Source organism: Vipera berus, assembly GCF_964194415.1.
Source record: "Vipera berus genome assembly, chromosome: W".
In the NCBI taxonomy this organism is placed as follows: Eukaryota; Metazoa; Chordata; class Lepidosauria; order Squamata; family Viperidae; genus Vipera; species Vipera berus.
In genome coordinates, this window is record NC_138210.1 from 74,365,166 (window position 1) to 74,378,602 (window position 13,437).

General features: G+C 55.2%; 1 protein-coding gene across 6 annotated transcripts in view; it reads right to left on the reverse strand.

Moving 5' to 3' along the window:
- LOC308676619 (lysine-specific demethylase 6B-like) overlaps positions 1–13,437 on the reverse strand; it is a 97,289-nt gene that overhangs the window by 43,328 nt on the left and 40,524 nt on the right. For 5 of the 6 annotated variants that reach the window (XM_081342543.1, XM_081342544.1, XM_081342542.1 and 2 more), the window contains 2 exons: positions 2,525–2,660; positions 732–858 (listed from right to left, as the gene is read on the reverse strand). In XM_081342543.1, coding sequence (XP_081198669.1) covers positions 732–853 — 122 coding nt within the window. In that variant the 5' untranslated portion in view covers positions 854–858; positions 2,525–2,660. The remainder of the gene's footprint in view (positions 1–731; positions 859–2,524; positions 2,661–13,437) is intronic. The other variant, XM_081342546.1, reaches the window with a different exon arrangement.

The following is a 13,437-nucleotide window of genomic DNA, read 5'->3' on the forward strand; positions in this document are numbered from 1 at the left end:
TGTCACATCGCTGTCACGGCTGTGGGATGCGGGCAAACGGCCGTAAATCCGGATCGGTTGCTAAGCGTCTAAATTGCGGCGGCCGTCGGAACTTTGAATCTGGCTGGTAAGTACCTTATTTTTTGGGGGGGGGCCCTCTGTCGTAACTTCAAATAGTTGCTAAGCAATAGGTCGTAAGTGGAGGACTATTTACTCTGCAGAGATCTGCACACGGGCCGGTCCTCGACACAAGATGACAATGGAGCCCGAAGTTTTCCGTCGCTAAGCGAGAGGGCTGTTAAGTGAGTTTTGCTCCATTGGACGACCGGGAGGGGGGAGGAGGGAGGGAGGGAGGGAGAATGCTGCAACGGTCGTACGTGTGAAAAATAAAAGGTACTTTGTTTTAGCGCCGTGATTGGAACTCTGGTCGCTAAACGAACGGCTGTAACTTGAGGACTGCCTCCGTGCCTGAGTTTATCGAGGAAGCTCAAAACTTCGGTACGAAAGTATTTTTTTGTTGTTGTTGCTTTGAACTTATTCTACGCCAATCGTTTTCCCCAACTTCGAAATTCTGAAATTTCAACTCGGAGAAAACAAGGGTTTTTGGAAGCCAAAATGAGTGGGGGGGGGTGGGGGGGGGAAGGGAGAAGGCAGCCAGGCTAGCTGAGACCCCAGGATCCCGGGACTTGCCCGCCTCCCCCTGCTACCCAAACCAGGGCTGTTCCTCGAACCCGCTCCCCAGCCCATAATACCTGCCCCCCGGGAGCCATGGGCGAGAATGGCACGACGTCCAGGCTCCGCTGCAACCCAGGTTGCCGAGTGAAAAAGGGTCCCGTCCAGCACGGACCCCTAACTGTTCCAATGTGCGATGCATCCAGTCTGCACAGGGGGAAGAAAAAAGATGGGGGGGGGAGTTGGGTTAGGGGACCGGCAGAGGATGGAGACACCCCCCTCCCGCACAGCCCCCCCTTTTTTTTACACCGTTGTGCTTCAGTTTAACTCTTTTATAATAATCACAATCATAAAGTTGGAAGGGACCTTGGAGGTCATCTAGTCCCGCCCCCTATTTTCCCCGAGTACCCACAAGTCTCTTCTCTTCGGTTGAAACGTCCCCGCTCTGATGGGCAGCCCGTCCGGGGGGGGGGGGTAACGAACGGTGGAATAATTAAAGGCCGCGGCAAGGCGGCAAGGCGGCAGGATGGGAGTTCTAGTCCTCCGTTATACTTAGGATGACATTTTTATCCTGGCTGGCTGGCTTTCTTTATAAGTAACTCCAGGTGTTGAAGGTACCGAATTACGCCGTCCAGCTTTCCCCACAACGGCCTTGTGAGGTGGGCTGGGATGAGGGTGGAGGACTGGCCCAGTCACCCAGCTGTCTTTCGTGCCTAAGGCAGGACTAGAACTCACCACCTCCCACTTTCTAGACCAGCACCGTAACCACTCAAACAAACTGGCTCTCCTTTGGCACCGACACAAATGGGGGATTTGGGGCCAAGAAAGGAAAGGCAAGCCATGTCTGAAGACGCACCGACCTAGTCGCCTGAAGTCCAGACAGCCCAGAAGGCCCAAATAATAGCTCCTTAATCAATGATATGAAACAAGAGGTCTCCAATCTTCGGAACTTTAAGACTTGGGGACTTCAACACCCAGAATTCCTCAGTCATGTTAAGACTGCTGGGCTTCAACTCCCAGAATTCCTCAGTCACGTTAAGACTGCTGGGCTTCAACTCCCAGAATTCCTCAGTCACGTTAAGACTTGGGGACTTCAACTCCCAGAATTCCTCAGTCACGTTAAGACTTGGGGACTTCAACACCCAGAATTCCTCAGTCATGTTAGGACTGCTGGGCTTCAACTCCCAGAATTCATCAGTCACGGTAAGACTGCTGGGCTTCAACTCCCAGAATTCCTCAGTCACGTTAAGACTTGGGGACTTCAACACCCAGAATTCCTCAGTCATGTTAAGACTGCTGGGCTTCAACTCCCAGAATTCCTCAGTCACGTTAAGACTTGGGGACTTCAACTCCCCGAATTCCTCAGTCACGTTAAGACTTGGGGACTTCAACACCCAGAATTCCTCAGTCATGTTAGGACTGCTGGGCTTCAACTCCCAGAATTCCTCAGCCAATTTAACACTGGTGGGCTTCAACTCCCAGAATTCCTCAGTCACGTTAAGACTGCTGGGCTTCAACTCCCAGAATTCCTCAGCCACTTTAAGACTTGGTGGGCTTCAACTCCCAGAATTCCTCAGCCAATTTAAGACTTGGTGGACTTCTACTCTCAACCTGGCTGAAGAATTCTGGCAGTTGGTCCCCAAGTCTTTAAAATGGCTGGGGAATTCTGGGAGTTGAAGTCAAGTTGCCAAGTTTGGAGACCCGTAGACCCGTGATACAAGACATACCTTCTGCCCATTTTATTAGTTGGGCCATTTGGTACTTTTGTTTGACCCCCCACCCCCACCCCTCCCCAATTCCCCATCCCTCATGCACCTGGAACCAACGTTACTCCTCCCCCGTCCCCAGCCCCCCCCCGAAGCCCACCCCTTACCTTTCTCCCACAGTGGACGCGTCTTCGTTCCCCACCCTCCACCCCCCCAGATCCAGGGGACGGGCGCCCCCCCAGCCGCTGGTAATTTAGGCCTCCTCTGGTCTAAAGCCTCCGGCGGTCACAGCCACATGTAATGCTGCAAGGGGAGATGGGGGTGAGGGTGGGAGAGAGGGAGGGAGGGAGAGAGAGAGAGAGAGGGAGAGAGAGAAGGAGGGAGGGAGGGAGAAAGAGCAGGAGGAGGAGAGAGAGAGAGAGGGAGAGAGAGAAGGAAGGAAGGAGAAAGAGGGAGAGGGAGAGAGAGAAAGGGGAGAGAGAGAAGGAGGGAGGGAGGGAGAAAGAGCAGGAGGAGGAGAGAGGGAAGGAGAGAGGGAGAGAGAGAAGGAAGGAAGGAGAAAGAGGGAGAGGGAGAGAGAGAAAGGGGAGAGAGAGAAGGAGGGAGGGAGGGAGAAAGAGCAGGAGGAGGAGAGAGGGAAGGAGAGAGGGAGAGAGAGAAGGAAGGAAGGAGAAAGAGGGAGAGAAAGGGGAGAGAGAGAAGGAGGGAGGGAGGGAGAAAGAGCAGGAGGAGGAGAGAGGGAAGGAGAGAGGGAGAGAGAGAAGGAAGGAAGGAGAAAGAGGGAGAGAAAGGGGAGAGAGAGAAGGAGGGAGGGAGGGAGAAAGAGCAGGAGGAGGAGAGAGAGAGGGAGAGAGGAAAGGAGAGCGGGAGAGAGAGAAGGAAGGAAGGAGAAAGAGGGAGAGGGAGAGGGAGGGAGGGGAGAGAGAGAAGGAAGGAAGGAGAAAGAGGGAGAGAGAGAGGGGGGAGGGAGAGAAGGAGGGAGGGAGAAAGAGCAGGAGGAGGAGAGAGAGAGGGAGAGAGGGAAGGAGAGAGGGAGAGAGAGAAGGAAGGAAGGAGAAAGAGGGAGAGAGAGAGAGAGGGAGAGAGAGAAGGAGGGAGGGAGGGAGAAAGAGCAGGAGGAGGAGAGAGAGAGGGAGAGAGGGAAGGAGAGAGGGAGAGAGAGAAGGAAGGAAGGAGAAAGAGGGAGAGGGAGAGGGAGGGAGGGGAGAGAGAGGAGGAGGGAGGGAGAGAGGAGAGAGAGAAGTTAAGTTTGCACATACACTTTGCACACACACACACCCCAAAAAAGTGTCTTCTGACAACCCCATTTCTCCACCGGGGCGCCTGCATCTGCCCACAGCCCAGGAGGGAGACGGCCTCAAGCCACCCACCAACGCCAAGGTTGAAAATAGCCCTTTCCCTCTTTCAGGGGGAACCTTTTGCACCCAGAGCCCCCACCCCCCCCCCAAAAAACGCGCAAAGCTTGTTAGGTTGTGTGAATGTGACTTTGGAGGTTGGAGGGGAGGGGGGCGGGGGAGAGAGAGAGAGCCAGGTCTGGAAAGCGCAGCAATTTTTCCCTTCCCGTTTTGCCGATAGCTTTCCTGCGCCTCCGACTGAGAGCGATGGGAGTTGTAGTCCAACGCATTCCTCTTTTTTTTTAAAAAAAAAAAAGAGGCAGAAAGGGGACGGGGCTGGTGGTGGGTAAAAAAAGCCAGGAATGCATACAATTTTCCTCCGGGGAACAGACCCAGGTTTGATCTTAGGCTTTCCAAAAAAGAAAAAAATAATCTCCCCCTCCCCAACACGCGGACACGCTTTCGGGAGCATTCACACGTAACGCCACCCCCCCTTTCCTCTGAACCCGCATCTACAAAAGCGTCGCTCCCGTCTCCTTTCTGCCGGACCTACTTCCAGCACGTGGAGGCGACCCCCCCCCCCGGGTCCAGCCCCGCAGAGGCGGAAGCGGCTGCTTTTTCCGCCGCCGCTCCGGGGTCGTCGTTCCCATCCCACGTTCCCAGCGACGCCGTCGGCTCCGGGCAGGAGAGGGTTAACCCTCGGCGGTGTTTATTCCCCCCTCCCATCAGCGCCAGGCCCCGCCTCCGAAGGGGGCGGCCACCTTCTGGCCCTGCCTCCAATGGGACGCCTGGCTTGGGAGCCGGGAGGCGTGGCCTCGTCTCCGCCCCGCCTCCCAGATTAACCCCTGCCTCGCCCCGGCGGTGTTTAGCCCAGCTTGCCTTGTGCTGGCTTTCTCCAGCCAGCCAGCCAGCCAATGGCGCCCCCTCCTCCCGACGGCCACCAATCATCTTTCGCCTTGATCTTCCAGAGGGGTCTGAAACCATAGAGATAAATGGGGAGGGAGGGGCGGCTGAGATCTGCCTCGCGGGGAGCGATTGCTGCTGCCTGGCCAGCTGGTGGCGGGGGGGGGGGGGGGGGGGAAGAGCCAGGCCAAAGAGAAGGCAATGGACTGGTGGACTTCAAGTCCCAGAATTCCTCAGCCAGGCATGCTGACTGAGGAATTCTGGGAGTTGAAGTCCACCCACCTTCAAGCGGCTTAAGGGTGAGAAAGACTGGCGGACAATTATCTTTTCATTGAGTTCTTGGAACCTGTATTTTCGATGCAGGACTTTTTATAGGCGAGTCCTCGAGTTATAACCGCTTATTTAGTGACCAAAGTTACAGCCGCGCTGAAAAAAGCGACTTACGATCGTTTTTCACACTTTATGACTGTTGCGGCATCAGGGGATCAAAATCCGGACTGCTTGGCAACTGACTCGCGTTTATGACGATTGCAGCGTCCCGGGGGGGGTGTCACGTTGATCCCCTTTTGCCACCTTCCGACAATCAAAGCCAGATTCACTTTACAACCGTAAGTGCTGGGGCAAAACTCACTTAATGACTGCCTCGCTTAGCAACGGAAATGTTGGACTCAGTTGTGGCTGGGGACTATCCGTCCCTCCTGGCAACTCTGGGAGAAGCACGGGTTGAACTCTAACTCCCATCATTCCCAGCCAGGGCAAAGCGTGGATAAGTGCATTATGGCTACAGCGTCACCCGGCTGGCTTTTACGCCTAAGGCAGAACTAGAACTCAAGACTCTGCTGCCTTAACATACCACCACCCTCCCCCCCCCACACACACAATGCAGCCGAACGCTTTTTATTGTTAAGCGAAACGCTTGCAAAGTCAGTTTGGCCCCATTTTAGGACATTTCTCGGCCCAGCTGGTTAAGCGAATCGCCCGAGTTAAAGTTAGCCACGCGGTCGTTAACTGAATCCATATGACTTTGCCCGGCAGAAGTTTTACAAAAGGGGATCGCGTGAATCCCCACCCCACCCTCGGGGACGCTCCAAGCGTCGTAAATACGAGTCGGTTCCCAAGCGTTTGAATTTTGATCATGTCGCCATGGGGAAAATGCTGCAACGGTCACGGGTGTGAAAAACGCTGTTTTTTCAAACCCGTTGTAACTTGGAACGGTCACTGGCCGACCTGTTGTTAAGCTGAGGACTCCTTGTAATACACACCTGGGATCGTGCGTCCAGTTTTGGTCCCCACCTTTGGAAAAAGGGCAGAGAAGAGCAACTAAGATGATTAAAGATGTTGGAATTGGGGATATCCAGTTTAACGAAGAGAAGGACGAGGGGGGACACGATAGCAGTCTTCCAATCTCTCAGGGGCTGCCCCAAAGAAGAGGGAGTCAAGCTATTCTCCAAAGCGCCCGAAGGCAGGAGAAGAAGCAATGGACGGAAACTAATCAAGGAGTGAAGCAACCTGGAACTAAGGAGAAACTTCCTGACAGAACAATTAACCCGTGGAACTCCTTGCCTCCAGAAGCGGTGAATGCTCCAACACCGGAAGTTTTTAAGAAGAGACTGGACAGCCATTTTGTCTGAAATGGTAGAGGGTTTCCTGCCTGAGCAGGGGGTTGGACTAGATGACCTCCAAGGTCCCTTCCAACTTTCTTCTTATTTATTTATTTATTTATTTATTTATTTATTTATTTATTTATTTATTTATTTATCTATTTATTTATTTTTAAAAGGCCTGGAGACTAAAAGATAGGAAGAACGGCTACGCGATTCGGGTCTGGCCAGTGTAGAGAAAAGAAGGACCGGGGGGGGGCGGGGGGGGAACAGGACCTGATAGCAGCCTTCCAGCATTTGAGGGGCTGCCCCAAAGAAGAGGGGTGTCGACTTATTTTCCAAAGCTCCCGAAAGCAGGACAAGAAGCCACGGACGGACACCAATCAAGGAGAGAAGCAACCCGGAACGGAGGAAAAACTTCCTAATTGTGAGGACAATAAAACCGGCGGAACTTCAGACGTCGTGGCTGCTCCATCGCTGGAGGCTTTTCAGAAAAGATCGCGGACCACCCTTTGTCTGAAGTGGGACTAGAAGACCTCCAAGGTCCCCCCCTTCCGGCTCCATTCGGATTTGTAGCCTGCTGCTTTAACCGCTAGGCCAAACGGGCCCCTTTTTCAGCTCCCTCCACCTTTCCATCCGTAAAATGGGCAGAGGGGCCAGCTCAGCGAAGTAACTCTGCGGATCAATGAACCATTTTTTCTTTCCCGCCCCCTCCACGCCAGGACGCAACCTGGCTTGGCCTGCCTCTCCCACCCCCTTCCGATTCGACCGGCGGTTTGGGGAACTGCGTTTCTCCCACGCCGCCAGGAGACCCCCCTGCGGGACGGGAAAGGGGGGGGCGGTGTCCACCCCCAGCGCCTGTGACTCACCCATCCCTGTCCCGCGCCCTGCCAGAAATCTTGAGCCAGACGGAGGCAGCGGCCAGGCCATCTTTGGTGTGGTCAGGACTGGCTTTTTATAACCAGACGCTATCGTGGGAACCCACCCACCTCGCCAGGCTGAGTAAAGAAAGCCTGGCGATGTGTGTGTGTGTGTGTGTGTGTGTGTGTGTGTTTGTATGTGTATGTCTCGTCTTCCCGGTCCCCAGATGTGGCTGCGACCGTGGCTATTTCTGGAAAAGCCCAGAGCTAAGTTTGGCTCCCAGGCGGGCAGAGTGGCTGCGGTTGTTGCAACGGGCCAGTGCCAGGGCCTTGCGCGTTGCACGCCTGCCAAGCAGCCCGAGTGGAGAGAAACGGGAAGCGAGCAGCTGACAGGACTTCCCGGCACGCCTCCGGAGGAGGGAAGTGGCGGGGCCAAGTCACCAACAGCCCCATCGCCGGTTGGCTTGTGCAACGAAGAACGAAGTGTGACTGGCACGGTGTGACGGGCACGCAGACTCCGGAGCGGGGATGAATCACCCCAAGCGTGCAAAGATCAAGTCACGTATGAAGAGGCTCTTAGGGGGTGGGGGGGGGAGAAGACCTTTCGCCCCTGGGGGGCGATGTGGCCAAAGGCTACGGGGAACCAACGCCTTTCCTGCGCTCTGAAATCTGTAAGAGAATAACGGAGTTGGAAGGGAGCTCAGAGGTCTTCTAGTCCAACCCCCCCCCACACGCTCAAGCGGGAGACGCTAGACTGTTTCAGACAGATGGTTGGTCCAATGATCTCTTCTTAAAAGAGGAGGAGGAGGAGGAGGAGGAGGAAGAGGAAGAGGAGGAGAAATAATAACAGAATAACAGAAGGGACCTTGGAGGTCATCTAGTCCAGCCCGCTGCTCAAGCAGGAGACCCTAGACCGTTTCAGACAAACGGCTGTCCAGTCTCTTCTTGAAACCCTCCAGTCATGGAGCACCCACAACTTCTGGAGGGAAGCTGTTCCACTGAAGAGCAGTTGCAGGGATTGGGTGTCTACTTTAACAAAATGAAGGACTGGGTGGCGGGGGGGGGGGGCGACATAATAGCAGAATTCCAATATTTGAGGAGCTGCCCCAAAGAAGAGGGTGGGGGGTGTCAAGTTATTCTCCAAAGCCCCCTGAAGGCAGGACAAGAAGCAACGGATGGAAACTCACCAAGGAGAGAAGCAACCTGGAACTAAGGAGAAACTTCCTGATGCCGAGAATAATAATAATTTAATTTCTATACCGCCCTTCTCCCGAAGGACTCAGGGTGGTGTACAGGGCAATACAATAAAATACAACATACAAAAATTAAAAAAATATTAAATATTACAGCCCAATTCAATACATTAATACAATAACATTAAAATACCCCTAAACCCATCAGACCAGGCCGGCTTGTTCAAATAAATATGTTTTTAGGTCACGTCGGAAGGAGCAGTTAACCAGTGGAACAGCTGGCCACCAGAAGTTGTGGGTGCTCCATCACTGGAGGTTTTTAAAAAGAGATCGGACAAACATTTGTTTGAAATGGTACAAGGTTTCCTGATTGAGCAGAGGGCTGGACTAGATAGAAGACCTCCGAGGTCCCTTCCGACTGTGTTATTCTTTCATTACTACAGTCGTCCTCAACGGCTCATTCAGTGTCCCTTCAAAGCAGGGGTGTCAAACTCAATTTCATTGAGGGCCACATCAGCATTGCGGTTGCCCTCGGGGGGCCGGGTGGGTATGGCCAGGGTGGGCGCAGCTGGAGTGCGTATGGCCTACTGGGTGGGCATGGCCAGCTCTACATCGCTGGCATCAAGGGTGCCTGTGGGGGCCTGGGCAGGAGTGGGACAGATCTGGGGGTCTCTGGCGGAAGGAGGGTCTCTGGGCCAGGGCCAAGGCAGCGGGGGCCGTTCCCTCACTGTTTCCAGGATGACTTCGGGGGCCACATGAAACCACTTCGCGGGCCGGATCTGGCCCCCGGGCCTTGTGTTTGACATGTCTGCTTCAAAGTCACAACCGCACTGACAAAAATGACTCACAACCATTTCTCACACTTACAACGTTGCAGCATCCCCTTGGCCGGGAGATCGAAATTCAGACACTCAGCCACTGGCTCCTATTTACGACGGCTGCCGTGTCCCGGGGGTCACGTGATCCCCTTTTGGCGAGCTTCCGACAAACAAGGGGGAAGCCAGGCTCGCAAGCCGGCCGCGTGATTCACTGAACAACCGCAGCGGTTCGCTTAGCAACGGCGGCGAGAAAGGTCGTAAAATGGAGCCAAGTTCACTTAACCGCGTTCTCAGTCCGCAACGGAGCAATTTGAGGCTCCGTTGCGGTCCTGCATTCTGTTCTGGTCGACGACACAGGCGCTCTACCCCACGCGCTCAGCTCGTAGAAGCGCGCCGAGCGCTGGACGGCGCACGCTTTAGAAGGCAAGGTCTCTGGGACGCCCGTTTCATAAGCTCGTCGCGTCGCGCCAGGTTTTCCTCGCATTGCAACGGTGCGCTCTTTTCGCGCCTCTCACGCGCACGGCGAATCGAGGCCCACGCGACCGAGCACGGGAGAGCCGCTCACCGGTCCTCCTGGGTAGATCCGCGTGACGCACAGGGGCAGCGCATCCCCCCCCCCGAGAAGTCAGGAGACATCCAGGAACCCCCGTTGCAGATCTATCTGTACGGTCTGCCCTTGAAGGACTCCAACTGGTTTTCCGTCCAGAAATTGGACCGCAAAGCCTGGCCAGCTGCTCCTTCTATTTACAATTCCAAATTCCAATTCTCTGGAATTTTTCCAAGCTGGAGTGTATGTGTGTGTGTGAGAGAGAGAAAGAGAGAGAGTGGGGGTGGGGAGGAAGAGGACTCCCGGCGCTTTGGTTTGGCTGTTTGTGCGAACGGGTTTGGTCAGGACATTTTTCCTTTCTGCAACTTGGCTTTCTTTGCCACCATGGAGAAGGTGGCCCGGAGAGTCAACAATCGCAACAAAGCGACCAGGATTCCTGAAATATCTCGCTTCCGTGCGCCAAGCCCTACGTGTCCCGTTGTCTTTCCACCAACACAGGGCCGCGAAGCGCTGCCTGCGCGCAGTCGGAGGCGCTGCACGCCCCAGCCCTGCCTGTTCGTGCAATCTCTCTGCGCGCTCAGCCTGGGAAACTGCGCACACGTTCAGGATGTTCGCCTGTCTACCTGCCGTGATGTGCACACCACACACGCGCCCTCTTTCTCCCTTTCTATCTCTCGCCAATGCCCACGAACATCACAAGATGCACGCATGACACTGGGAGCGCTCTTCCCCCCGCCCACCTCCTCCTCTAACCCATTCACACGTTCTCTGATTTAAATCCAGGCAGCCTTCCCTGCGCACCGCGTACTGTGGGGTTTTGCAGCTCAGCCCTGATGAAATGGTCAAAGGGATCAAGAAATCACACACACGCAACCTCCTGGAAGCCGGTTTCCACCCTACTCCCCCCACCCCACACCCCAGACCGGCATTCACGGGCAAGCCTAGATTTGCACACCTGATACAAGCGACCCTTGTGCAAATTGATTGGGTGAGTTGCATTGAGGGCTGATTTGCTTCCAGGTCCCGTTCAAGGTTCTGTCTGTCCCTTTTTAAAACTCTCTGTGGTTATTTGAAGGACCATCCTTTCCCGGTTGCATCCACGTGACCCACCAGAGCGGGGAGGCGGGGGGATGTTAGGGGGGGATCTCCTCTCTTAAGGAGGCCCATCTGGTGGGACCAAGAAGGGCCTTCTCGGGGGTGGCTCCCGCCCTGTAGACCAGAGGTCCCCAACCTTTGGGGCACCAGGGACCCCCGGTTCCGTGGAGGGAGGTTTTTCCGCGGACTGGAGGGGGCCTGGTTTTGTGTGCTGCCAGCATCCCACAGACGGGGCTTTGCTTGTTTGTGCGGACCGGTTGTTAGCATGCCGCGGCCTGGTACCGGTTCGCAGACTGGGCGGTTGGGGACCTCTGCGGTGGACCATCATCCCTGCAGAGATAAAACTGGAGCCCACTTTGACGCTCTTCCCCCAAAAAAACCCCCGAAGTCCTGATTTTGCCAGTGGACCTGGGGACCCCAAAGTGATATGGACCCCATCAAGCGGTAGGTTGGATTGTCGCCAGAAGGGTTGGTGTGTGTGTGTGTGTGTGTGTGTGTTATCGTGGTGTATATTGGCGGCGTTTCTGTAACCCACCCTGGGTCACCGTGAGCGAGTTGGAAAGCCTCGTAATCTTTATATATATATATATATATATACACACACACAGACAGTCCTTGACTTACAGCAGTTAAATAATAAATAAGCTGGGACTGTGTCCTGCCTAACTGCCTTCCTCGGGCATGGCGGACGGGCATGGCGGTCCAGCCCTGGCAGAATTGGGGAGCCCCTGTGCATTGTGGGTAACTGGGGATCTTGCCCGCCTGGGGAGGAAGGGAAGAAGTGACACACAAGCCCTCCCCCTCAAAAAAAAGAACGACCAGCAGATCCTCGAAACCCTGCCAACAAACCCCAGCTCCGTGGTCACGCGGGTGTGCCCGCTGCCCCCCTGTATGCAGAGGCCGCTCCACCCTGCTTCACCCGAACCCCGTTGCACCTCGCCCCCCCATGCGCGATCCCCGCATGGCACAGAGAATTCTGGGTAAGCAGAGAGGCTCCCCGCCTGTTTGGCGCATGCTCCTGGCCCACCACCCCGTACGGCAGGTTGGTGATGCGCTGGGGATTTCCACCTCCTGCGCTTCCAGGAAGGTGAACCCGGAGCATCAGAGGGCTCTCTCTGGTAAGGAAAGGGGCAGAAGAGTTTGTACCCTTGGTTTTTCCCCCCCCCCCACAAAGGCACCCCGTTTCCCTGCACCCGGGACACGGCCGGCGCTCCCCGAGACCCCGTAACACAACAGGCTGATTTGGCCAGGTCAGCAATTCTTCCGGGGTGGGCTGGTGTTGTTGGGTGGCGGGCTTCCCCCCACCCACGTTGCCAGGCTCAGCGTTTTGGGCGCTGGCCCTACGCAACTTCCTCCCCGCGGCCACTTCTCCGAAACAAGAAAAAAAAAAGAAATTTTCAGCTCCAAGTTGTGCGGATTTACAAGAAAAAGGAACTTCGGAGGACGCAAACAGGCAGAAACCGCAAAGGAAACAGCAATTCAGAAGCCTGGAGGGGTGGAGGGGGGGGGTAAGTGTGTATACAAGCATTATGCTCTGGGGGTGGATGGGTGGAGGAAAGTTTTGCAAAATAAGTGGGAATACTTCCCGGTCATATGTGCGAGCAAAAGTGCAAGCGTGCAAGGATAGGCGAGACGTGAATGCTGCGTTCTAGAATATAGGGAGTCCTCGCCTTAACGGCCGCAATTCAGCCTAAAAATTCTGGGTCTAAGCGAGGCGTTTCTTCAAGTAAGCTTCGGCCTGGTTTCTTGCCGCAGTCCTTAAGTGAATCCCCGCGATTCTTAAGCGAGTCGCAGGGACGTTAAGCGGATCTGGCTTCGCTGCTTGGAAGGTTGCAAAAGGGGATCACGGGACGCCCTCCAGGAGAGTGCCACCGTCATAAAGACGAGTCGGTTGGTTGCCAGGCATCCGAATTTCGATCCCGCGCTGACGGGGGCGCTGCCACGGACGCAAGCGGGAGAAACCGATCCTAAGGTGGTGGTGTTTTTTTCCCCCGGACCGTGGTAACTTCAAGCGGTTAGCGCTGAAGCAACGGTTGTATGTCGAGGACCCGTCGTGTGGATGCGCGGCAGGCTTAGGGAGAAACTCACGGAAAAGTGGGAGGGAAAGTGGGATCGGCGGTAGCGTCCTCCAGGATGCAGAGCTCGGATTTGTCTTTTTTTAGAGGCAGTGGGTAGTGGGGGAGGGGGAGGGGCATAGGGCGCCTCTGGTGTGTAAGCGGGTGTGATTCACGCAACACAAAAGCTTACCAGAATAGCTATGTCAGCACTGAGTCAGCGCCAGCAAGGACACCACCCCTTCTTCGTTTCCCCCCCCCCCGAAAAGGGCTGAATATAGGGGGAGGTAGGAGCATGGGGGGGCCGCCACCCCTCCCGGTTTTCCTGTTTTCACACCCAACTACGAGACCGCACACGCTCTCCCAGACGCGCGGGACAATCCACATCAGCCGGGAAAACGCACCGCCCGTTCAACACGCACACAGGGGTTGTACGCTGCTGTCGTCACAAAGAGGAAGAAGAGAGACACGGGTTGTTGTCAAAGGCACAGCGGGGTTCTCGAAAGCCACCCACCTTGGTTGTCACGACACAATAAGCCCCCGAGGAATGACCAATTTCACACACACACACACACACACACACAGAGACAGATTCAAACAACCCCAGCCACTGCGCGCACATCACAACATCCCTGCCCTTTGACTAACCCAACAACTTGGCACAACCCCCGAATG